General features: G+C 35.9%; 2 protein-coding genes and 1 long non-coding RNA gene across 3 annotated transcripts in view; 1 reads left to right on the top strand and 2 right to left on the bottom strand.

Moving 5' to 3' along the window:
- Positions 1 to 26,312, bottom strand: part of LOC105336028 (alanine--tRNA ligase, cytoplasmic) — a 609,144-nt gene that overhangs the window by 354,837 nt on the left and 227,995 nt on the right. The gene's annotated exons all lie outside the window — the stretch shown is intronic.
- Positions 44 to 24,601, top strand: LOC136273993 (uncharacterized). The gene is made up of 6 exons (XR_010712233.1): positions 44 to 222; positions 529 to 1,174; positions 1,275 to 1,407; positions 5,360 to 5,435; positions 23,092 to 23,246; positions 24,078 to 24,601. It is a non-coding gene; the product is annotated as an uncharacterized lncRNA (long non-coding RNA).
- On the bottom strand, positions 7,548 to 10,151 carry LOC117686229 (intersectin-1-like). Its single transcript, XM_066077664.1, has 2 exons — positions 9,929 to 10,151; positions 7,548 to 9,430 (listed from the first exon to the last, which is right to left on the bottom strand). The coding sequence occupies exon 2, from the start codon at positions 8,532 to 8,534 to the stop codon at positions 7,548 to 7,550; it is 987 nt and encodes a 328-aa protein (XP_065933736.1). The 5' UTR covers positions 8,535 to 9,430; positions 9,929 to 10,151.

A 26,312-nucleotide genomic window follows, 5' to 3' on the forward strand; every position in this document is an offset into this window, starting at 1 on the left:
TCAAAGAAGTGGTGCAGGTCTTTGAAGTTTTCAATCATATGCCCTTGCTTTTCAGATGCATTGGAAGCAGCAGCACTATCTCCATCACTGGTGAACTGGGAAATGATGAGTGGACAGTCATCACTTTGCAGCTCACTGATGCATTTCGCAGCCCATCTCTTTTTGTCTTTAATGGTGGTCTCTGGAGGAATGGTTGCAGTGCAGCCTTCATGTCCGGGGCAGGTAAATTCCTTTCCCTTGGCTCTAAGATGGGTGCCTTTCTTGCACAGTTTATTGCCACAAAACACTGCCACAACATTGTTCTTCTTGGTAACATTTTCACTTAATGTGTATGTAACTTGTGTGGCAGCTTGGAATGGTGTTTTCCCTATCGCACTGAAGGTGGCATTGCTATACCGGGCATCTCCTTCCGCTCTTATAGGTGTATTGGCAAGTCCACATTTCTCGTTAAGCTCTTGAATGTCCTGCCTTATTTTCTTCATGCTGTTTTTGCTCACATCAGTGATGATTTTGCCTACTTTGTTGCAGGTCTGATGAATGTTGGTGGCTGATGCTGGTTCGATGTTTGCGCAAAGAAGCATACCACGCATGCCCTCTGTTGTAAGGCCGGTACCCAAGTGGCCGACAGCCATGGCAACATTAAACTGTGCGGCTCACCGTCCCCTTCCTGATCGACTGACTTCCTCGTACAGCTTTTCAGGGTGACTGGTGTAATGGCACTTCTTACATCGAATGGAAAGGATCCATGCCAGGCCTCTCTTTTCCTCCCCATGCTTGTTCCAGTCCAGTGAACTGTCACAGTCCAGGAATTTCTGTGAGTGCTCTTTAAATGCATGGTTCCATAGTTTAGCAGTTTTTTATTGATGGAGCACTTTGAAAAGTCTGGAATTGGGGTTCGGTGACTCTGCATCCATGTAGGAGTCTACCAGCTGCACTTCACTTGGCCCGGGTCGCAAAATCTTCATTTGACTGCCTCTACGCTCAGCATCGCTTATTGTGAATATTCCATCCTTCTGCTGCTGTACAACATCCTGAAACTCTTCTTTACTCAGCCTTCTTATAGGACATAGACACTGTACTGTGCTGGTGGTCCCTGTCCTTTTCTGGCCCTTGTTGTGAGGAATGTTTTCTTTTTTGTACTGATGTTGATGCAGCCACTTTGGTCCTTTCTTTGGTATGATTTATATTGAACTGTACACTTGTAGACTTTTTCTTATAAAATGATGTTGTGTGTGGTGCAAATTTTTAAGTATTGTAAACTTTCATCATTTTAGAGCCGCAATGTCGTCTAAGAGGAACCCCATCTTTAATGACTGATTGAAAAGCCTCATCACCCCCCATTGCTTAAGAACCTCTTATCTATATCACTAGCCATTAATCAGTGACCACCATTATCAAAGCTCCAAGGTACATTATTTAAGACTCTTCTGGCACCATTTTTTTTAGTCTCTGTCTCAATTTGTCTTAGAATTAAAATTAACAACTTTTTGCTAATTAATTCCAATATTTAAGTCATTTTCCTTTTTTTTAGCTATTTAATGTCTATTAGTGGACATTTTCGGTTGGGTGAACATTTACTACGACTTGCTATTATCGTTAAATTGTACGGAACCATCAAAGCACTAAAATTCGACATTCCGTACACTAGTATTTATTTTTGAAATGCTGTACTTTTTTAATCTGGCAAATAAATATGTTATGTCCAAGTTTACAATCATACACTGAAAGCCCATTAAATTTAGATATAAATTACAACACAAAATGATTTTACATTTTATTCTATTGAAAGCTGCATGTAACACGTAGGAAAGCTAACTGCTATCTTCGTCGGAACTAACTCCCAATGCTTTTAATAACTTCGGAACTTTTTTAGTTATAAAGCTGTTGTAAGCCAAGTGGTTTTCCCTAACGAGTTCCAACAGAGGCCTCTTCTTGCTTTTCGGGGGTGCTGATTTTTCACCTCTGCCATTCTCCTCTTGTACGCAGCATTGCGGTGACGATGTTTCTTTATCTTTTCGCACCTGCTTATCAATCTGTACATTTTTCTCCTTTACTTTTGTTAAATTTGGTGTTTGATCATCATCAGATGATATCGCTGCCACAATTTCTTCGCGGAAATCACGCTCTTGCTTTCTTTTGTCTGGTTTTGATTTCCCCTTTTCAATTTCTTTGATTTTCTTTACTTCTGTCCTAAATGAAAGTAGGCATTTTCAATTGCATGATAATTATATTAGAGGCTTATTTTGTTTGAGTTTATAATAAAACCGTAAATGTAAACAAAATTCACATTTATCAAACTGTAATAACATCTTTAATTTTAGTATTGAAAATGTACAATAAAAATAAATATTTTACCTGATTTCAGTATTTAGAATATTTTTTTCTGGAGTTGATATAAGCTTCGATAGCTTATTACAAAGTCGATCTTTTAGTTGTTTTAATGTGTTTGTTTCATAAAGTTTTTGTGCATCAGATGGAAGCTGGTGTACATTTTCTTTTATATTTCCGATTATGTTTTTCCACGAGCAGGGGTGAAGTTGGTATAGCCTCAACATCATCAAAACTTCTTGATTAGAAATGGAAACTCGTTTTCTTGAATTTAATTTCCAAACAATCGTTTGTTGGTCTTCATCTGAAATATACAGAATGATTTAATATCTCATAACGCGTCACCGGTAAATAAATATCAAATGTCATAAATTGGTAATTTCACAGAAATAGAATAGAATTTTCAATTTAAAAAAATCATAGGCATCAGTATCAAAGGAAATACCGCTGTAATGTTCTTAGAAACTTATTTAACATTGAATTTAATAAAGTTTCAGCATTGTGAGAATTGTTTATTGACACCCCCCCCCCCCCCCCCCCCCCCCGCCTTAAAATCCATTCGAAGAAACGCACTGTGAATCGAACACGCGTGTTGTTATTCGAAGCTCTCCAGCAGTTCAACAGGTAAATGAGAAGGTTTATTTTGAAATTTTGTAAATGTATTAATAATATTTTTGAAAAATGTATATGTTAGCTTTATTATTGAATGCTATAAAGAACTTACCATCCGATATATCTGGTAAACTGTCCATGTCTGTCGCCATGCTCTACACGCTTTAGAATGACAATAAAAATGGCCATGTGAGGGTTCGTCACAATTCATTGGGTCGAGAGTATGGTGGACAAAATTTCCAAATAACGATCATGTTTCGATGTGCTAAATCTCTCTTTATGAATATCTGCCTCGGTTAATCAAATTTTAATTTTATTTCTTTTTAATAAAGTGTTTTCTTCTATTTTAAAAGAAATCATGGAAGAGACGAGGGAAACTGTCATGGCTGCCGTTCCGGCGCTTACATTGCCCCCGCCTGATATTGCTAGACTACTGAAGAAATTTATCCCCATACTAATTTCAATGTTGATCCCACCACCTGATCCGCTTCTAGATGCGCGTCACCGTCTGTGTGCATCGGAACCTGTGCTTTGGAGTGGAAGAGATGTTTTTAAATTGTTTTGTACACACGTGTATTCATTTTATGAAATAACTGGCGAAAGTCCTGATTCGTTCGTTGATATTGTTCGTAATGTACTTGAATTTCAGGGAGATGCAATCCCAGCACGTCACCTGCTTACGCCAAACAACAGAGCACTGCTCTTTTTGATTTGGTTGAGATGTTACCCTACATATCATATGCTATCATCTTTATTTAACATTAGCGTAACAACGGTGAAAGAGGAGCTATCATCTCTTATCGAGCTATTTCATGTATATTGTTATCAATTTGTATCTTGGCCAACTGTAAACGAATGGAGACAAATGCTGAATGTTTGGCAAAAATTGCCATCTGCAGTAGGTGCAATAGATGGAACATCTTTTGAAATATACAGGCCGAAGACAGAGCCCCAAGAACTTTATTATTCAGGTTATAGACATTTTCATGCAATTCATGCACAGATTATAGTTGACAATTTGGGTAAAATACGGTATATCAAATGTGGATTTCCAGGTCATCAAAATGATGCCCAGCAGTACGCCCTTCTACCAAATATTGCCGGAAGAGAACTTCCCTTTCCCGAGGAGTGCATTTTACTTGCCGATAAAATTTACCCAAACCGTTACCCCATTGTAACTCCGTTCACTTCACAGCAAATAAATAGAGAAACACCACAGGTTAGACGAAAATAAAGAATATACAACAGAATTATATCATCACACAGATCAATTGTAGAAAGATCAATCGCAAAACTGAAAGTCTATAAAACTCTGAACAGTGTTTGGCGACATCCCAGATCCATGCTGTCTACTGTTGTGGAAATAACAGCAGGGCTTGTCAATAGAAAAGAGCAGTATTAGTTATATCATGAATAAAACAATACATGTATATTGTCCTTTTTCATTTGTTTTATTTGTTGGGGAGGAATGGGGGGGGGGGGGGCGGTTTCTTTTTATATGTGTGCAAAATACTTACGGTACTAGTATATTAAGCTGTCATAAAATCTAAATGAACCATGTATACCCATATATACCTAGGGTAAGATAATAATTTATACGCTTTTTTTTTCGGTCATAAAAACGAGCGCAAGGTGAGATGTAAACGCCATGCATTTCGTAAAACTATAGTCATGTTGTAAATTATGAATTTATCGGGCGTTAGTGAATACTATTCACTAACGCCCGATAAATTCATAATTTACAACATGACAACTTGTAAATTTTAATTGTATTCACTGAATACAATTAAAGTTTACAAGTTGTCATGTTGTAAATTTTATATTTACTACCACCCGGCAAATCTAAAATTTACAGCATGACACTATACACTTTTAGTGATAAATGCGTTCCATACTGACAAATCGTTGTCGCTATTTAGTAAGTGTTCACCCATCCGAAAATGTCCAATTAGAGATTAATTTTTTTTTAAAGCACATACACATAAACTCTAACATTTCAGGTTTCATTTCATTCCAAGCTCTTTTCTCAATATCTCACTAATTAAATTTTATTGAGTTTTAACAGAAATTTACTCCAGAATTCAGCAATCTGTTAAGAAGAGTTATCTCATACTTTTTAAGCCCTTAGGGTCAAAAGTAGATTTTCATACACTAGCATATAGGAGATAGATACCTACTAGACATTTTCTGCAAATTTCATTAAATTTCATAAACTTTAAGTTGTCTTAAAGGTCTTACGCAAGAAAATAGCCAATCAAACTGAACTTAGTCAATTGTAGTTCCATATATATGGAGACAATTTCTTTTCTTTCTTCCTTTTTTGGCACCTTATTTAGGGACTATAGTATTGATTTTGGACTCAGTGGCGAGGAGAATTATTGGAATTGTCACACTAATTTCAATGGAATTTTTTTTTTAGATGGGCATGATGCAACTTCCTGGATGGTGCTGAGCCTGTTTGTCAACATGTGGAACCCACGTGTATTTAGGGGTAGGTATGTTTACTCTCAATTATCTCTCTTAGAAACCGCATAAGGCGTTATTTTTCTAATCTAAAATTTTTCTTGAAGCATTTAACTAAAATTTCTCGTTCATGAATTATATGCTGAAAGTATAGTTAATTTATTTACTGAATTAAAGGTATATAGTAACATATAGTGAAATTAATTCCTTGTGTGAGACATTAATGATCTTCACATTTAACCTGATAATGGCAGAATTTGAGGAAGAACACGTACAAATCAAGATATACTTGACAGATGTTGGGTTGTAAAATCATCGCTGCATCATTTATAGAATGTATAAAAATGATCAGCTAAATTTTTTTAACAAAAATTATGTGCTTAAATGATCTATAGATTCTCTGTCTTGTTAATATTGTTTTCATTACTGAACACCCTAGCCGATCGCTGTGAACATTTCAACCAGAGATCAAATCACATGGAAAATAGTTGGTTCAATTGAAATACAACTCTGTTTTAAGTAAATATAAAAGCTAACGTAAATTAATTTCTCTCTATAAAAAAATGATGCATTAAAACACAAATTATATTACATACAAGTTAAATAAATAAATACGCAGATACAAATTCGCGTACAATTTGTTAACATTGTTTTCATTACCTCACACCTTAGTCGATTGCCAAGTAAATTTCAGCCTGCAGATCAAATCACACGGAAAAAAGCAGACTCAATTAAAATACAACCCTTGTTTTAAGTAAATATAAATTATATCATAAATTCTTTTGTTTCTGTAAAAATGCATGAAAAAAGAATTATATTACAAGACTATTGGTTGCTTATGTCAAGTCAACCTTTAAGAGTTTTGCCTTAAGGTAAGGTTTGCGGTTACAGGGAGACAACTCACACATTTTCATTGTGACGTAACACCAACTACCCTTTATTTCAGTTATGATGTCAAAAATTATATGACGTCATAATTGATTTCAGTTTTTTTTATTTCGCGGGTTTTTTTAGTTTCAATGAAAAAATAAGAGGACACAAGCATTTTATCAATTTCCACGAAAACTAAATCCGCATCATATGGTATTGAATAGTGTTTTAGAAACATCAGATTACACATATTCTAAGATACGTTTTTCCTGAAATCGGTGGACTTGGAAACGTTTCAAATAAGATGTTTTCGTTTACATAATAGTAGTCCAAAATTAAGACTTTTGTTGCATTTTATTCTATTTTTAGATAGTTCATCAGAAATTAATAAAAGTGAATCATGATATTAATAGTGATATTATTTTTGAACATTTTAAGCATAAATAACCCACATAATAGTCACATATAAAATGTACATATTTTCACGAAATTGTTTACATTTCATCAAAATGAAAATTGGAAATCATGAACTTTGACCTTTTGTAGTTATAAAACAGGATGGGCAAAATTCATTTGAATATCATGAGAAAAAAGACTTTAGTATAGTGAACCAAATGGTATGTAACTTTGGTACAACCTCTAAAAAATGCAAGCCGCAAATATTACCTTAATCCTATCTATGCCTGCTGCTTTTCCTGATGTCAAGGATTTGATGGTTACTGTTATTTTTTTCTTTTGTTGGAGGATCAGTATTGAGGTCAGTCAAATAAAGTGGCTCACTCAGGCTTAGATCTAAAAGTCTTGCACAAGGAAATAGCCAATCAAACTGAACTTAGTCAATTGTAGTTCCATATATTTATAAATAGAGGCAATTTCGTTTCTTTCTTCCTTTTTTGGCACCTTATTTTAGGCCTACAATATTTAATTTGGACTCATTTGTTAGCAAAATTATTACTTAATGAAATTGTCACACTGAATTAGGCCAAAGAAAAAAAATATGTGTGTGTCTGGTTTCCCGACCGACCCTATTTTTTATGCGCCGACCCTAACACTTTTAATTCCAAATCCAAATTACCAACCGTAATTGGTTTAAACAATAGAGTCTTTACAAATCAGAGTTCAAAAAAAGCTTTTAACAATTCAATAGAAATTCAATAGAAAACACCACTTATCAAAGATTTCTAAGTGCAGATTGACAGTATGGATGAAAGTTATCCTTGGTTATTTTAGCTAAATTATCATTGCAATAAATAGTTTCATAGGGCAGTGATGTGTTAAAAATTAATATAAAGATGTACAAGAAGAAAGCAGAGGCAAAGTCTGTCAAAGAGCGGTTTTTGCGTAAGTGAAGAGGATGTCACTGTTCTGGCCTCAGCAAACTGGTCCGCGTATCGCGCCATGTCTTGGATCGAAGTAGGAATCCTCTCCTTTAGGAATAAGGCAAGTTCTTTCGAGCAACACAATAAAAACTGTTCACGTAAGAACAAGTCCTTCAGATCATCGAATGTCTTGTTAGTCTTAGACAGCTGAATCCACCGCTCAAGGTAACTGTCCAGTCTGGTAGAAAATTGCATAAAAGTTTCACTTCCGTCTGGTTTTGAAAATCGGAACTTCTTGCGGAAACCGTCCTCCGTCATGTCAAATCGTTTCAACAGGGCGTTCTTCAACTCGTTGAAATCAAGTGCTGTTTCGGGTGAGAGTCTTGCGAACACATCCAGTGCCTTTCCTTTGAGTAATGCGCTAAGATGAGTCCCCCACGTGTCTTTATTCCATTTCTGCGTTGTTGCGTATATCTCAAATCTTTGAATGTACGCGTCAATGTTGTCTCTCGAATCCTCAAACGGAGGAAGTTTTGGTCCTTTTATCACTTGAGAAGTTTCTTTCTCCTCTTTAGTCACAACACTCGGCTTCATGTGAGATCTCTCGAGTTGCAGTTTGTGATCAAGTTCCAGTTCTTCTAGTTTTTGCTGATGTCTCTTTTCTTCTATCAATCGGGCGTGCTCTCGCTCATCATGTTCTCTCAATCGGGCGTGCTCTCGCTCATCATGTTCTCTTGCGGCGCGCTCTTTCTCCATCTGTAGTTTGAAGTCGCGGTCTCTCTCCTCCTGGTCTCTCTCCTCCTGTCTCTCGACTCTATGTTTCTCACGTTCGTCCCGCATTCTGGCCTGTTCGTCCTTCACGAATTGTTGAAGGGCTTCATCCTTCATCCCCATCTTGGTCCCCACTTCAAGTAGCTCCAGCATCTCCTTGACAGTAGACATGGTGCATTGACTGACAGACCAACTTACCTCAAAATTATCTCATAAAGGGACTAACTTCTCAACTTTTAACAAAACAATCTGCCTAACGTAATGTACTCACCAAGGGAAAAGGAAACAACGACCTACACTTGCTCTTACATGTACTACAAAAGAGATCAAAAAATGAAAAATAAAATAAACCTTGGCAACTGTTCACTTATAAAGATATCTTGTAGTATCTGGAGGAGTCAACTCATCCCACCGCTGCCACCAATTGTAACGGGATGAGCGGAGGCTACTCCAAACAACAACAAGACATCTTAAATTTAACAAAATTTAATAACAAAAAAAATAAGAGAAAGAAAGAAAAGATAGAAATATAAACACTAAACCACACAAACACTCACACAACTTTCACTCAACAAGAAAAAATATGATGTTTATACAAATGACCAAAAATAAATTAGAAGAGTGTCCGAATCTCCGGGGCTGTAGTCCTGGACCAACTACGGACAACCACAACTAGAGTAGTTTCGTCACCACAATCATCATCATCACCATCGCCATCATAATCATCGACACTATCGTCAACACCATCGCCTACAACACCATAATCATAATAGACATCATCGTCATCACCATAATCATCTACTTCATCATCATCGACGTCACCATGAACGACATCATCTACATCATCTTCATCGACATGACCATCATCATCGTCGTCATCAACATGAACATCGCATCGTCATCGACTTCACCATGAACGACATCATCTACACCATCATCATCGACATGACCATCATCATCGTCGTCGTCATCATCACCATAACATCATCGTCGTCATCAACATGAACATCGCATCGTCATCGACTTCACCATAACATCATCATCTTCTCAACATCAACAATATGACACTACAATAAGTGTACAAGTGACACCATAACACCATAATAAAAACAATATTGTATAATACATCATATAAGTATCTCACTGATAGTATCAAACTATGATAATGTATAAATAGTATTATATTAAAGGCAACATCTCAAAATATTGTAAGTATATGGTAACTAAGTTATTTGTTTACAGTAAACAATATGGCGTCTGAGACTTCCGGTGACGCACTTCCGCCCAAGTAGTTAAGTGGAAAAAGTGACAATAAATTGTAAAATAAAATAACGCATAGAAAATAGCCCTTTAAATCACCGTTTCTTTATACAGCAATAGCAAAAACTGTACTATAGAAAAAGACGAATTCCATTTAAACACTCTCGCTAAAGTCACACATCAGTGAACACACAGGTAACTCTACAGTGAACAATGGTCAAGGTGACTTTATAGGACGACTGCGTAATACTAATAAAAAGGCAAAAATTTACAAATAAACTACACCAAACTAAATAAATACTTACCACGGTCAGCTATCCGTGTCCGCGTCAAATGCTGAACTTGTGAAACTAAAACATGCCACACAGGCTTCTAACACGATACCCCCTTCACACACTAAGCACGTCTTAATTGCTGGACAGCTCGGCCGGGTATAACTTAGCGCCTATTGTTAGGGTCGGCCAAGCACGTTGCAAAGAATTATGGGAAAAATAAAATCGGGTGTGTTCGATATGAACAGTGATTGTCACACCCGACCGACCCTATTTTTTATGCGCCGACCCTAACACTTTTTATTCCAAATCCAGATTATCAACCGTAATTGGTTTAAACAATAGAGTCTTTACAAATCAGAGTTTAAAAAACGCTTGTAACAATTCAATAGAAAACACCACTTATCAAAGCGTTTTAAAGATTTCTAAGTGCAGATTGACAGCATGGATGAAAGTTATCCTTGGTTATTTTAGCTAAATTATCAAAACAATAAATAGTTTTTAGGGCAGTGATGTGTTCAAAATTAATATAAAGATGTACATGAAAAAAGCAGAGGCAAAGTTTTTTTTTAGCTCACCTGAGCCAAAGGCCCAAGTGAGCTTTTCTGATCACAATTTGTCCGTTGTCTGTCGTCGGCGTTGTCAGCGTCGTCGTCGTCAACTTTTCACATTTTCATCTTATTCTCAAGAACCACTGGGCAGATTTCAACCAAATTTGTCACAAAGCACCACTAGGTGAAGGGGATTTAAGTTTGTTCAAATGAAGGGCCACGCCCTCTTTAAAGGGGAGATAATTGAGAGTTATTGAAAATTTGTTGGTATTTTTCAAAAATCTTCTTCTCAAAAACTATTCGGCCTGAAAAGCTTAAACTTGTGTGGAGGCATCCTCGAGTAGTGTAGATTCAAGTTTGTTCAAATCATGGTCCCCGGAGGTAGGGATTGGCCACAAGAGGGAGATCAAGTTTTACATAGGAATATATAGAGAAAATCTTTAAAAATCTTCTTCTCAAAAACTATCAGGCCTGAAAAGCTCAAATTGAAATGGAAGCATCCTCAGGTAGTGTAGGTTTGTTCAAATAATGGTCTCCAGGGTAGGGTGGGGCAACAATGGGGGATCAAGTTTTACATAGGAATATATAGAGAAAATCTTTAAAAATCTTCTTCTCAAAAACTATTAGGCCAGAAAAGCTCAAATTACTCTCTCTCTCAGCTTTGTTCTTCGATAATGTTCTTGGTGTTTTTGGTTAACCATTTCCTGGCTCTCTTTCTGTATTTACAAGTTTTTTCAGCAGTTTGTTGGTAGGCCTGTTTGATATTCTTCCATTGATTTTCTTCTTGCTCGAGGTTTTCTAGTACTGTAAATTTGTTTCTCAGTTCAATACAGAATTTTCTTTAAACATCAAGCTTGTTTAGACAGTTGGTATTGATGACCTCTCTCTTTGACTTGTTGTTTTCCTTCGGGTAAAGTCTTTCACCACTCTTGCTCCTATAGGCCTTTCTCTGGTATTCCACCCTCTACTTTTCCAGTATATATTTGGAACTCATGGCAATAGCTGTTTTGATACCGAATTTTGTGGGTTTGGCAGGTAGGTATTGCCTGAATATCATGGCCTGGAGCTCTTCGTAGGGGATTTTGAGACGCATCATTGCAGCGAAAGTGCTTACTGATGTGTTCAAATCTGGATATAGTCATAATTTCAGAGATGGATGGATTTCCAAATGGCCACATATATCCATGCTATGGAATAATTTGGAATTTTGATCACGGAAATGTACATATAAATTCCCAAGAATGCTTTCATTTCCTCAAGTTTTACATCTTTCCACTGATGGTTGGGATTGGTTTCTATGACTCTTGCGGCATATGCATTGGTTTCTCTCACCAAAATTTCAAACAATTTTTAAGGCCTCGAGCTATTGCTCGGCAGCCTTCTAGCGATCGTCTGGATTGGCAATCCAAAAATTAATGCTCTGCACCACCTTTAAAATGCTCACAAGAAATAAGTTCCTTTAAGTATTAAACGTATTACAAGATTCTTATTCCATTTATTCAACTAAATTGTGTACAAAAACCCATCTTTGCCTCCCTGGTTATAACAACTCATTGCATAAGTATTTGCTGAAACTAAAAAATGGCGGGTGAATACAATAAGGTAACATTTACTAAAAAGTCATTAAGTTTATCGCTTACATTTTAATTGGAGACTGTGCCCGATAGAAATAAAATTTGATATGTAAATTTACTGCACCGCCTTTAAAATGCTCACAAGAAATAAGTTCCTTTAAGTATTAAACGTATTACAAGATTTTTATTCCATTTATTCAACTAAATTGTGTACAAAAACCCATCTTTGCCTCCCTGGTTATAACAACTCATTGCATAAGTATTTGCTGAAACTAAAAAATGGTGGGTGAATACAATAAGGTAACATTTACTAAAAAGTCATTAAGTTTATCGCTTACATTTTAATTGGAGACTGTGCCCGATAGAAATAAAATTTGATATGTAAATTTACTTTTTATCTGGAACGGTCTCCAAAATAAATGTAAGCGATAAACTTATCCAGTGATTTTGTTGCAATAAGAAAACACGATAATGCTGTTAGACCATGTGCTTTATTCAACTCGTTCACTAAAAGTAACTTTACAGGATGAATAGCTCCCTTAGAGGGAGATAAGTTAAACATAAACAAGAGTTACTTCTCTTGTCATTGCATATTAAGTAAACTAACATTAATTATACTTTTCTCTTTTTTGAGCATAATGTACAGGTAAACAAAACTAAAAATGACAAAAGTTCAGAATTAATTAGAATGTGTCTGGTTTAAGAATAACAGTAATTCTGTCCATTTAAAACACAAAGTCTGGCAACATCCGTCCTGTCTGAAGAATCTTCAAAACACATACACCATTTGCTCCTGCTTTTGTTAGGCAATTTGCGAGCTGTTTTTGTCCAGAACACCACTGAATTTTCCTCACATCTCCTTGAGTAACTGCTTCAGTCAATGCAGCGATATCTATACGAAGTCTCCTGTCCTCCACCAGTTTTGTCGAATGCACAGATTCTATCACACTCTTATTGTCTATAAATGCATAAATTTCAATGGATTTGCTGGGGACTCCTAAAATTTCCTCTAACATGTGTCGATAGTAAAAACTTGCCTCCAGTCCTTCTTGTAGACTAAGCGCCTCTGCTGCTAGCGTGGAGCGGACAACTCTTCTTATCTTTTTAGCCTGCCAGAAAAGGGGACAGCATTTCCCTTGTCTATCCATAATCCAGATAATGACTCCTTGAGTACTTCCCACTCCATCATTCAGGTTTCCTAGAGATGCATCGGTAAATGTCACTATCTTCACTGAAGTGAGATCTAAAGCTGGAAATCTCAGAATACTTTTGAAGTCTTTAAGCCTATTTATGGTTTTCGTTGCTCTGATTAAGTCTGCCATGTTTCCACTTCTTAGCTTAGTGCTCATGTCTATCATTTCAAATGCAAGGTCTGGTCTTGACCCCTGCACTGCCCAATTGATCTGCCCTATGATCTGTCTGTATGCAGTCTGTTCTTCAGTGCTTAGCTGACTTTCCTTCTGATATGCTCTCAGGGGATCAATCTCTATACTTTGTAACTTCTCCATGTAACTAGTGTGATCCAGTTCTATCCCTTCCTTAGTTTGCTTAACGTAGAAACCAATATATGGAAATTGGCATTCAGCAATTTTTCCTGCTGAAAACCTCTCTCGAAACCTGCAAATCTGCCCCTCAAAGATTTCGTCCCCAGCATGGAGAAAATCATCAACATGAGAGCAGATGATTCCATGAAGCCTTCCATCCTTTCTATAGCAGAAGAGAGCCGGGTCTACGCTACACTGTTCAAAGCCGAGTTTATCAAGTTCTTCTTTAACACTTAAGTAAAACTGTCTGGCACCATCTTTCAGTCCACAAAGACAGTGTTTTAACTTCCATATCATTCCTACAGGAGTGATATTTTCCTTTGGAGGTTGAAGATAAACATCTCTATTAAGTTTTTTTCCTTGTAAAAAAGCTGACTTAATGTCTGTGGTTTTGACATCCCAGAATTTACTTGCTGTTATTGTCAAAAATATCTTAAGACCCCCTTTTCCAACTGTCGGACTGTCTCTTGGAATATCAAATTCCTCCTCAAATCCACGTGCTACAAGTCTTGCTCTTACTTGTTCTTCTTTTGAAGTGATAACCCATCTTGTAGATACTGTGGTTTCATCAATATTCGTTGAACACCAATTTACGTGGATTTCGTTGTTAAGTTGATCCACGAAATTAAATGTTCACTGAATTTCAATTTCAACTAACATTTTGTATTGATAGGATCATTGGCCACGAAATTACGTATCCTTGAAACTGTGGTTTTCAAAAATTCCACGAAAATTGATACCCACGAAAATTAATGAAACCACAGTAGTCTATTTTGTCCTTCATCCAGAACTTCAGTGTATGTGTCAAAGTTTTTGAGCTTCTCTAGTTCATTTTGTTTAGCTAGGGATATATTGTCACAGCTTGTATTTTCACATGTTGTAGAATTAACACATTCATTGCTGATTCTTTCCCAAGGGAGCCTACTTAGGTCTATGCTCTTTTGTTCTTCACTCTCAACATCTTTTACATTATACCAATTTCTGTTATTACCAGAAGCTTTGCCTGCTCTGCCAAGAATTGTTGCCTTTATCTAATTTTCATCCTCCGATCCCATCTTATACTGAATGTTGTCATTTGTTTTTAATGCAAAATTGCTTTGAGGAGGTAAAGGTAACTTCTGTTCCTCTTTGTTCTCTGACAGGTATTCAGAAACTGTACACTTTTTAAGTTGCTTTTCACTTGCTTTTCCTTGGTGTGGTGTTCTTTCTTTATTTGTGCCTGTAGTTTCAGTGTCTGATATCTTCTCTTCTACTTGAGTACAGCTTGCACTCGAACAAAAACTCCCCCATGGCGAACAAAAACAACTTTTCCATCCTGAAACACAACTCTACCAGGTCCAAGCCATCTGTCTCTACCCTCACGCTTGTAGTACACCAAATCTCCATTTTCATAACATTGTTCAGCTGCCCTCACATTGTTCAGTAATGCCCGTCTGATTCTCTCATCAGCTTCTGCCTCTACGTATGCTCGTCTGGTGCTGTGCAGTAAATTCAGATGTTTAGCAAAAGTCTCACTCACTGTACGGCCTTCTAAAGCTGGTAACTTGTCTGTCATAATGTTGGGTAGATTGGGGTTCCATCCAAACACAAGCTGGTGGCTACTAAAGCCGTTCCACATCTGTAATACATTCCTTGCCATGTTAGCCCAGCACAACAAGCTCTGCTCATTTACATCTTTGTAGTCCTGTTCCAATTTTGTTAGCATCATATCCGTTACGGAGTGCACTCGTTCACACAAGCCGTTCTGAAATGGGCTTTCACCTGCGGATGTGCACACTTTGACGTTCAAAATGGATGCCACTTCTCGCATTTCGTCAGAGTTAAATTCTCCTCCATTATCTGTCATAATTGCACCCATAACACCAAATATCCCTATCCAGTGAGACATGATTTTATCAATGACATCAGTTGTCTTTTTCCTCTGGATAAAAATGGAAATTGTGTATCTGGACCACATGTCAATCAAATGTAAGATCCACTTTCCTCTCCAGTACTTCAGATCCATGGCCACCTTCTCATTAAAGTAAGTCGCCATTGGAAATGACACAACAGGCCGTGAAGGGGTTCTTGCATAGGTCTTGCACACATCACATCTCTCTTCTATTTTTTCAAGATCCTCGTCAAAGTTGTCTCGCCAAGCACCCGCATCCTGTAAGAGGGATACTAGTCGTTTCTTTGGTGGGTGCGCAAACTGTCGGTGCAGTTTTAACAGAGTTGAGTATCTCTTTTTTGGGTCTACATCATCAATCCTGACTGAGCAAACTTCCTCAACAGGTATCATTTCTGCTTTATCTATGGGAATACAATAATGTCCAGAAGAGGTCACATTTAGGTTCATTGTTTTCCCTAAAATCTCCGCTGTGTCATCCTCTAAGTTCAACTTCACACCAGCAGTTTTCATAGCCGTTCTTGACAACAGCAACGGAATGTCTGAATCAACAACATCAGTTATTATGGTCACATCTTTCCCTGCTATACGAGCTGGAATTGCAAATTCTCCTTCAGATTTCAGACGAGTTCCCCCTCCAAACTTAAACATTTTTCTGCCTTCAGTTTTCTTAACTCTATTTTTGTCCAAATCATTGAGTGAATCGATGTATGTGTTGATCCATGCACTACCACACACAGTACTACTGCAGGCACTGTCTAGGACTGCACAATTTCTAGCTTCCATCCCCAGGTGTCTTATTTCCTTTGGTTGGTAACCTGTAAATAGTACGAATTCTTCAGTTGAACATGCATTTACTTTTGCCATATTTTCCCAACTATGAGGACATGCTGCCATCAGATGTCTATATGACCCGCAAGACTTGCATGTCAACACATTTCCATCTGGTCCTGATGGATTCATACTCTTTTTAACTGCTGAACTGCCTGCTCGTGATTGTCCCCCATGCTGACCTCGATAAAAGCCTCTACTTTGGCCACTTTGAAATCCTCTGCCCCGCATCTGCTCACTTCTTCCCCCTCCTCGATAAAATTTGTTGTTCCTCATTCTAGCATATCCAGCTGCCATCAGCGCTTCTTCGTTCTCTGCAAGGAATGCTGGTTCAAGTTTAATGGACATTGGTGTAGAAGAAGAATGTCCTTCACAAGTTTCACCTTTGAATTTTTTAAGGGATTTCTTAGCTTCCTCATACAGAGTTTCTTTATTTTCAAAATTCATTCCCGTCAAAACAATCATTCTTTCTTCTTTGCTAATTTGTGATCTTTTGAGTAATTTGAATGCTAAAATCTCTGGAGGTAATTTCATATTTTTCTTCTCAATTTTTCTGTATTTAGCATCAAAAATGGAAATGTATTCATTGACAGATTGTCCATCAGACCTTTTAAAATCTTCAAAGTCTTCAAATTTCTCTAAGCTATCTGCTAAATCATCTTTGGCCAAATGTTTGTCCAAAAATTCTATCAATGTTTTCAAACCTGTCTCTTTTTTGAGATCCTCCAAATTCAGCTGATTAAACACTTTTTCTCTTATCTGGGACTCATCATTTTCAGGAAGAGACAATGCTATAGCAACACCTTGTTTCTTTTTATCTAACTCAGTGACCTCTTTCCATGCTAAAAGTTCTTGCTTGAAGAGTTCATAACTTTTGATTTTAGGATTGTACAAAGGGGGGTTGATTTTTGTTGACATTTTCTCAGTCCACTAACACCACTGTTTTTCACATTTATCAAACTCTGAATAACAAGTAATTAATTGTCACACCTCGCTTACACTGTTTCTAACACTAGGAATCACCAATTTTCTTTCAACCACGCTCTGCTACCATTGTTAGACCATGTGCTTTATTCAACTCGTTCACTAAAAATAACTTTACAGGATGAAGAGCTCCCTTAGAGGGAGATAAGTAAAACATAAACAAGAGTTACTTCTCTTGTCATTGCATATTAAGTAAACTAACAAATGCAGTTGGTTTGGTCGAGCATTTTAGATAGCACATGTTGTGGATTTGTTTGTAAACAATCATACCATAGGTAATCTTGTTTCAAACGGGAATTGATATAAATAAAAGTATGTTTTATCATTATAATAAGGGACACACTGTTAATTATTCAAATTATGAACCTGTGAAAATTGTTTAAAGACTGTTTAAAGCAGAAAGAAAATATTTTTTTGAACTTTTGATAGGACTATGTGCGGTATGGTCAAATATCTGCCCCCGATTTCAACCAATTTTTAAATAGTATCGTATAAAAATAAAATCTTCACAAATCATTGTAAAGAGGATGCCTATAACTTTAATAATGATTTTAGTCATCATTGCTCACTCCCTGTTTATCTATGACGTCCCCTAAATGACCCTATTCCCGCAAAATTGCAAACAAATGAAGATATTCTCATTTTTGCTCTATATTTTGCATTCGAAAGTATAGAGCGCAGGTCTGCTCAAGTGCGATTTTAACATATGTTTTTCTTCAGATAGTTATACATATACTAAAAAATGGTACTTGAGCAAGCCTGCGCTCGATGTTTCCCAGTCGAATAACCATCGGAAAACACCCATATTTTGCTACAAAACATCAATTTATCAAAATAATGCAATCTTCATGACGTCATTTCTACATTACGACGTCACTGTGGCGATAACCTTTTACACCTCTATTTCCAATATGATTTTAACTACCTTTCACCTTATTTAAAAGCTCTTTCTAAAACTTTGATTTTGGGGGGCAAAAATTGCATAAAACCGCACTTAGTCCTTTCTTTGATATTTGTATCCATGATGAGTTATTGTATTATAAACGCATCACTACCTATTTTATAAGGAAATATACTGATTTTTGTTTTTAAAGCAGCACAAAACATAATTCATTTAATTTTTTATTCTAGTACTATTTGATATACGACTATTAGTAGAGAACTGGAGAAATTCAAATTATTGATATCATATATATTCTATATAAAAGAAAATGTCAGCTCGACGCCTTTGTGGCCGTTCCGGCCTTTGATTTCAGTAAAGAATTTAACAAAGAAATCAAGTTTGATTTTCCACGGTCCGAGCTCAAAAGTTGCACCTACTGCCTCCATAAATAACGATTTGTTTGGTTTTAAACCAGGTTTTCCAACAGAAAACTCCAGTTATTGAAATGCATTGTGAAAATGGCAGGCGGGTGGGTGGGCAGCTGGTTAAAGGGTATCCTCATTGTATGGATAACTCCTCCTACAGTTTTCAAGATAAGAAGTTGTTCTTTTGCAGATCAATTGTACAATCATTAAAGGTGTGCATATTGCTAGGAATTTGATTTCTGATAATTAATGAAAAAAATACCAGCTTTTGAACTTTGTCATTTTTGGGCAAAATATTGATTTTGGGTTCTCCATTTCTCTGGATATGCTAGGTAATGTTTATCAATTTAGGGTTGACATGGATTATGGATACAGTTCACATAAAAGAAAAACTGGTTTGCTGACAGCTTTTCACTTGTCTCAAGTAAGGCTGCCGTGCTAGATCTTCGTCTCCACTGTCTGATTTTGAGCTCAAATTTACGAGTGAAAGATCTTGTGTAGATACAGGAGAAACTGATGTATCACTTCCAATTTGGGGAACATCAAAAGTATCGTTAGTATTCTCAAAAAATCCCCAAAAAACTTTGAATTATTCTTGCTGTCTTTGTCCGCCATCTTCACTATGTGTTGTTTTCTCAAAATATCTATCACACTTCTAAGCTTGGATTTAGGGGATTTCCAATGCTATATATGGGAAATAATGCTATAAATAGGTTGAGTTAACATTTCTCTCTGTCCCTCTCATTAGTTTTTCTGATCAGGTGACAAATTCATTTCTGACCAATCACGACTTATTTAACAAAGATAAATTGTACGCAGTTTAAGAGTTAATATTCAAGGGTATCAATTTTTGTGGATAAAGTAAAAATCACAGTTTCAAGGATATGCAAATTCGTGGCCAATGACCCTATTAAAACAAAATGTTATTAGAAATTGCATTTCAAGTAACACTCATTCATGGAGGAACATAATAACGAAATCCCCTGAAAATTGGTATTCAACAAATATTGATGAAACCACAGTACCTTTTTTTTTCAATCTTAACTTTTGGGTTAAATAGGGTTGTCTGTGCAAAGTTAAACAAGGTAATTAAACATCTATAAATAAACAAATCACAACACCCTTTAAAACAATTCAAAATGAAATGAAAATAAATTATCAATTTATATTCCATAAATGCCTTTACGTACAGTAAATTGATCCTAATAAATGAAATACTTTTGATGTTTATAAACCAGCAGTACTAGGATGTCATCTATCTGCTACCTTCTTTTTATTACTTGTGCACTGTCTCCAAAGCAGTTAAAAATGAAGCTATCGAACCAAGTGTATTTCCTTTACTTTCAACTGAGGTGAATCTAGTACATCCTGTGAATCTACTGGGTATGGTGCAGGGGTTCAAAATTTTTTTTATGATGGTCAAGTCCAGGACTTAGAGAGTAAATTTTAGGCAAGTCCGAGGAAGAAATTCCCAAGTCCACATTGTCATGATTGATAGATAAAATTATATCAACCTAAACATCACTAAAACTATTTATTTTAATTTGTTGCAATGAATAAAAACTGTATGTTTGAAATTATGTTTTATTTATATCATTGTATTAAAGCCACGACCTATCGTCACGCCAGTGGCTTCTGGAATTCGCGAATTCTTTTCTTTTCATAAGTTTTGTCTGAGGAACTATTATTTTTATCACACCTCAAGTCACCCCCGGCTTCATGTTCCTCACAGGGTCTTTCATTTGTCGTTCCTTTGCGTATATTACTGCTCGTAAATCCAAAATTCAACAAACTTACTGCCGTTTGTCATAGGGGAGAAACATGAGAAAATGTGTAAAAGCAGGTCATACCGCAATGGAAAATAAAAAGATGGATTGTATTTCCGAAATGTTTGTAATGCTTATGTGTTCATTAATGCCAAAAATTAACACATTTTTATTAAATCCATGATGGAATTTGATTTATTTTTAATTGTATGAACTTTTTTTTTAATTTAAAAAAAGGTAAGCAAGACACAATGCCAAGTCCCTGGACTTCGGCGATTCTAAATGCCGAGTCCGGATCCGGAATTTGTTAGTCCGGGACGTCGGGCTTGAGGAATTTTGAACCCCTGATGGTGAATAGTTGAAGTAGTAGAAGAGACTTGTGAGCAATTCCTGATATTCCGTCATTGCGGGGATGTTCTCTGCTGCTGGTACAAAGAGCTATCCTACATAATTTACAGCTGGTGAAATTGACACTTTCAGCATTTCTAGGTCTTTAACTCCATTACTTTAAAAAAGTTTAAAGGAGATCTGAATTGTGTCAAAGCTGAACCTTCTTTCACCATCCAATACATTGTTTTTAATGCAATTGTAACTGCACTGTGTTTTCCAGACAGTTGTTTGTCTTGTGATTTTTTCAAGTTTTCTGGTAGACTAGGAACAATCATAGCTGTTTGATGGTCTTATGATTAAATGTGATCTTTTAAGGAACTTGTCTTGGTACATGTCATAGTATTGGTGTTCTCATTATAGCATAGCCAACGATATAGACTGAGCCATGCCATTTGAAATTTGTGTGTGTCATACGTGTGATTGTCTCAGACTCTTGATGTATTTTTAGCTCACCTCTGATCTCTGGTCTGTCTATGCGTAATTTTTTTACATTTTCGACCTCTTCTCCTGAACCACTAGGCCAATTTCAACCAAACTTGGCACTAAGCATCATTGGGTTATAGGGAGTTTGTTAAATTAAAGGGCCAAGCCATATTTTAAGGGGAAATAATGAGGATTTATCGAAAATTTGGTGATTTTTTAAAAAATCTTCTTCTCAAAAACCAATTGGCCAGAAAAGTTGAAACTTGTGTGGAAACATCCTTAGATAGTGTAGATTAAAATTTTTCAAAATCATGGTCCTCGGGGGTAAGGTCAGGCCTTAATAATGGGGGGGGGGGGGAGGGGGGGTTCAAATTTTCAGATTGGTGTATATAGAGTTTATCTTAAAAAATCTTCTTCTGAAAAGCTGAAACTTGTGTGGAAGCATCCTCAGATAGTGTAGATTTAAGTTTGATAAAATCATGATCACCATGGGTAAGGTGGGGCCGCAATTGGGGGTGGGGGGAGAGGGTCAAAGTTTTATATCTGAGTATATAGAGGTAATCTTTATAAATCTTCATCTCATACACCATTTGACAAGAAAAGATGAAACATGTGGAAGCATCCTTGGATAGTGCAGATTCAAGTTTTTTCAAATCATGGTCCCCAGGGGTAAGGTGGGGCCACAGTCTTTTAAAATCTTCTACTCAAAAACCATTAGGTCAGAAAAGCTGAAACTTGTGTGGAAGCATCCTAAAAAATTGCAGATCTAAGTTTGTTCAAATCATGGTCCATGGGGATAAGGTGGGGCCACAATGGGGGTCAAATGTTTACATAGGAATATAAAGAGAAACTTTATTTTATATCTTCTACTTAGAACACAACTCGCCAGAAAAGCTGTATATTGTGTGAGGTACATGTATCATCAGGTAGGGTAGATTCAAGTTTGATCAAATTATTATCCCCAGGAGAAGGGTATGGGCACAACGGGGAGGGGTTAAATCTTTACAAAGGAATATATTGAGAAAAATCTTTTTCTAAAAAAAACCATTTTCTTAGAAAAGGTGCAACATTAGTGAAAGCAACCTTAGATAGTGTAGATTCAAATTTGTCAAATTATATTTTTCAGTAGTAGGGTGGAGTCACATGGGGGGTCCAATTTTACAAAAGTAAACATTTTAAATTCACCAAAACTCAAATGTTATAATTTATGGTTTTAATGATGTGCAATCACTTCAACATATTGTTGATTCTTTAAAATTGTTAAGAATTTGGCCCCTGGACAATTCTTGGGCTTCACAAGTTTGATGTACGTTTATATCCCATTTGATTTAGATCTTCTTGAGAACCGTAAAGCTCAATATGTGGAATGACAATACTTTGACAAAAAGGGATCAATGATAAACAGAATATCCAGGGGAAAAAATTGATTTTTTTTAAATACAGGATCTGTTAGACTACATTGTCCATATTTATTTTGTATATAACTCAATGAAGCTGATTTTATAATGTCTAATGTTGCTCAGGTGAGCAATGTGACCCATGGGCCTCTTATTCCAGCATCCTCCTCACTGTCACACTTGGTAATAAACACGCTTTTTAATTTTGAATTGAAAAAATTTAAAAGCATTTGCTGGCTACTGCCAGCTTTGATCACTATCTTTTTCTTTGAGGACATTATTCTAAGTTATCATTTGGTATATCATATTAGTATTTGATTTAAATAAGCGCTCAAAAGATTAATAATAAATGCGCAACTTTCATCGACTGGCGAATCTGTAGATGCGGAATGTAACAAAAATATTACATTGTACATAGTCCTAGCATAGCTGGCTATTAGGAGATGAATTTGATCAGCCATTATTTCTAATCAGTATCTAAAATATAGGCCTTTTTGGCTGCTTTATTATATTTTTTCTGCCATTTTCAATTTTTATCAGCAAATGGCATGGCAGACGGCCAACGGCAATCTGAAACCCTGCCCCCTTCCCCTTCAAGTCAAGAAGACTAGCCAGCAGCGACAGTAGGTCTATAGGTCGATCCATGTCTCTAGACACTTTTCACTACCCAGTGGTACCACTACCAACAATTGCAGGTAAGTATTATATAAATTATTACATGTATCTTTTAAGGTGGCTCTATACACCCACAGTTTATTCCAATTTTCAATAGAAGACCACAAAACATATACTTATCAAATATTAAAATGATGATAGGGATGCTATAGGTATTTTAAAAGAATTTTCAAATGTTTTTTCGTGTTTTTGTAAAATTATTTTTAAAAAGCTAGCTATTAACAAATTGAGAGAAATGTTTTTGTCATATGATGGATATTTCCTTCGGACACCTAAAAATTAATATAAAACTTCTTAACATTCAAAAATTTTATTATTGCAATTTTTTTAGTATTTCCCTAAAACATAAATTTTCATATTTTCTTACTCTGTTGACAAATCATCTGAAAAAGCTGCTTGATAAGAGAATGTATTTTAATAACTGTGACATAAAAAATTTGAATAAAAATCATTGCAAATAAACCCAAAAAATATTTTAAATTTTATTTGGTATGAAAGTTCCTCAGGTAAGAGTAATAGTTCCTAAGTCCCAAGGCCCAAACATCTTGGGGACTTTTCATTTCTGAGTTAAAGAAAATTTCCTAAAGTCAAATAAATAAAGGGGAAAATTAACTAATAGGATTCATGTATCCCAACCAGAGAGAAATTCAAAGCCACCCTCTCATCCCCTTATGATGGTTAGGAACATCTGTTAATATTAATGTGAATTAAAGTATATTAGTATAATTAAAATACTTTCACCGGTTTAGAACTTTCTTTTAGAGTATTCAACCAAAAAATACGTTTAAAAATGTTCTTGTCCTGAACGGGATTCAAGCTCATGACCAGATTTGATTTGTAGATGATTTCAGATTTGTAGTGAACCCACTAACCCACTGAGCTACGCTGTAATATACCGAAAATCGGAAAGAAACTATTTAAAAAATTATACTTGATTTTATTGTTTTTTATGATAAATAATGCGACAAAACGGGAAGGTGTCTCATTACTTGTAAGTAATGATTTTTCCAATTAACAAATTAAATCAAAGACTATTCATTTAACATTTTTTTTTAAAAGAGCGGTCCCCATACAATTTGCCTCAGTTTAAATCAGCTAGTGCCGGAACTGCATGCTTCCAGATTTACTTTTTTGCGTAAGTGGTGTATAGAGCCACCTTAAACGGGTTTTATCTGAAGAAAATCTTCTGTTCCTCTCAGTAGACTGTATCATTAGCCTAGGGAACTAATGTTAACTTGTTGTTATCATCTAAAGGAACTGTATCACCAGCTCCAGGTACTTATATGTTGTAACTGTTATGATATTCTCAGGCCACTGTATCAGTAGTGTGTGAATTTAAACCTTTGATCATCTCAGGCCAAGGAAGACTGGTGAAAGTTGACGTTTGCGGTTTACATGTGTAGTGTAGTACCAAAAACTATGTAACTGTTATGATGCTATAGATGGACTGATAGTATTTAGATAGCTGAGGGTATTTATGTGATATTCTCTGTTGACTGTATAATTAGCATATGATACTATGGCTACCTGTTTTGACCCTCTCATCAGAGGACTATCATTTGATAAGGGTATTATGTGATGCAACTGCTGTGATTTTCTTAGTGGATTGTACCAATAGCATAGGATACCAAAGTTAAACTGTTGTGATCCTTTTAGTAAAATGTATAATTAGCCTAGGGAACTAATGGAACTTCTTGTTTGCATGTTCCAATCTTAAAAGGATGATTTGTGTTTTAGAAATTGACATTGTGTAACTTTCGGAGTCTAGTGTTTTGTTGTGTAATTTGTGCAAAAAATCTTGACTCTTAAAGCTTTTTATACAAATGTCAAATTGCAGCAAACACATTTATTTTGAACAATCATCATTTCCCATGCTGTTTTAGTTTTTTTTTATACACCCTGGAAATGAAGTTTGATGGGTTATATAGGAATCACCTTGTCCATCCGTCCATCTGTCTGTGAAAAATTTGTGTCTGGTCCATATTTTTTTTTGGGGGGGGGGGCAGAAAAATTGGAAGTTCTTACTTCACACAAAGATTGCTGAAGACCAAAGAGTGTGTCATGACCTTCACTCAGGGTCATTTTGGCAAGGTCAAAGTCACTGGCAGGAAAAGTCCAAAATTTGTGTCCTGTATGTATCTTTCTTATGGAGAAAAATTTGAAGTTCTTACTTGACACAAAAATTACTTATTACCTTAGGGTGACATTGACGCAAGGTCATTAGGGCAAGGTCAGAGATAGGAAAAGTACAACATTTGTGTTTCTTTTTATGGAGAAACATCAGAAGTTATTACTTCACACAAATATTGCTTATTGTGTAATGACATTGACCCAAGGCATTTAGGAAAGTTAAAGATCATGTTTTTAAAAATGCATAATTCCAGCTGTCTGTGTTTTGTTTTGTAATAATGGAAATGATAAGAAGCTAAAATTTGACACAAAGCTTGCATATGTTTTGCCTCATAAAATTAAATTTTAGTTTCTCACTCCTGCCCACTTCTCTGAAAATGCTTTTTTGGTTGGAGAAAAAATATGGCTCGGTATTCCAAAATTTCAAAAGATTTAATGGCTGCTTGACATGTGGATTAACGTTTGATTCCAGTCATATTTATTTTCAAGAGGATGCAGATGTCTTCATGCATTAACAATTAAGTTGACATAAAAGTGAATTTAAAGAAACAAATTAATTTGTGCACTCATATTATTAGCATTAACAATTTTTAAAAATAAAGCAGTTGTTATATATAGAATATGGACGGTGAAATAGAGAGAATCCATTATTTTCTATAATAGAAAAAAACTTTGAGTAATGATTTTTCTTAGCGGAGGGTATCATTTGTGAGCTTGCTCACATTACCTGAAGTTGTTTTTGTCTAGAGCTCAAATCAAAGAATCTCACCATTCTTCATTTGTTAGAGTTTTGAATCTCTGTGTCTGTCATTGTCGTAAATTTTTCTCATTTTCATTTTCTCCAGAACCACGGGGTCGATTTCAACCAAACTTGGTACAAAGTATCACTTGGGGAAAGGGATTCAAGTTTGTTAAATTTTTACATAGGAAAATATAGAAATATTGTGTTTAAATTG

Source organism: Magallana gigas, chromosome 3 (assembly GCF_963853765.1).
Source record: "Magallana gigas chromosome 3, xbMagGiga1.1, whole genome shotgun sequence".
In the NCBI taxonomy this organism is placed as follows: Eukaryota; Metazoa; Mollusca; class Bivalvia; order Ostreida; family Ostreidae; genus Magallana; species Magallana gigas.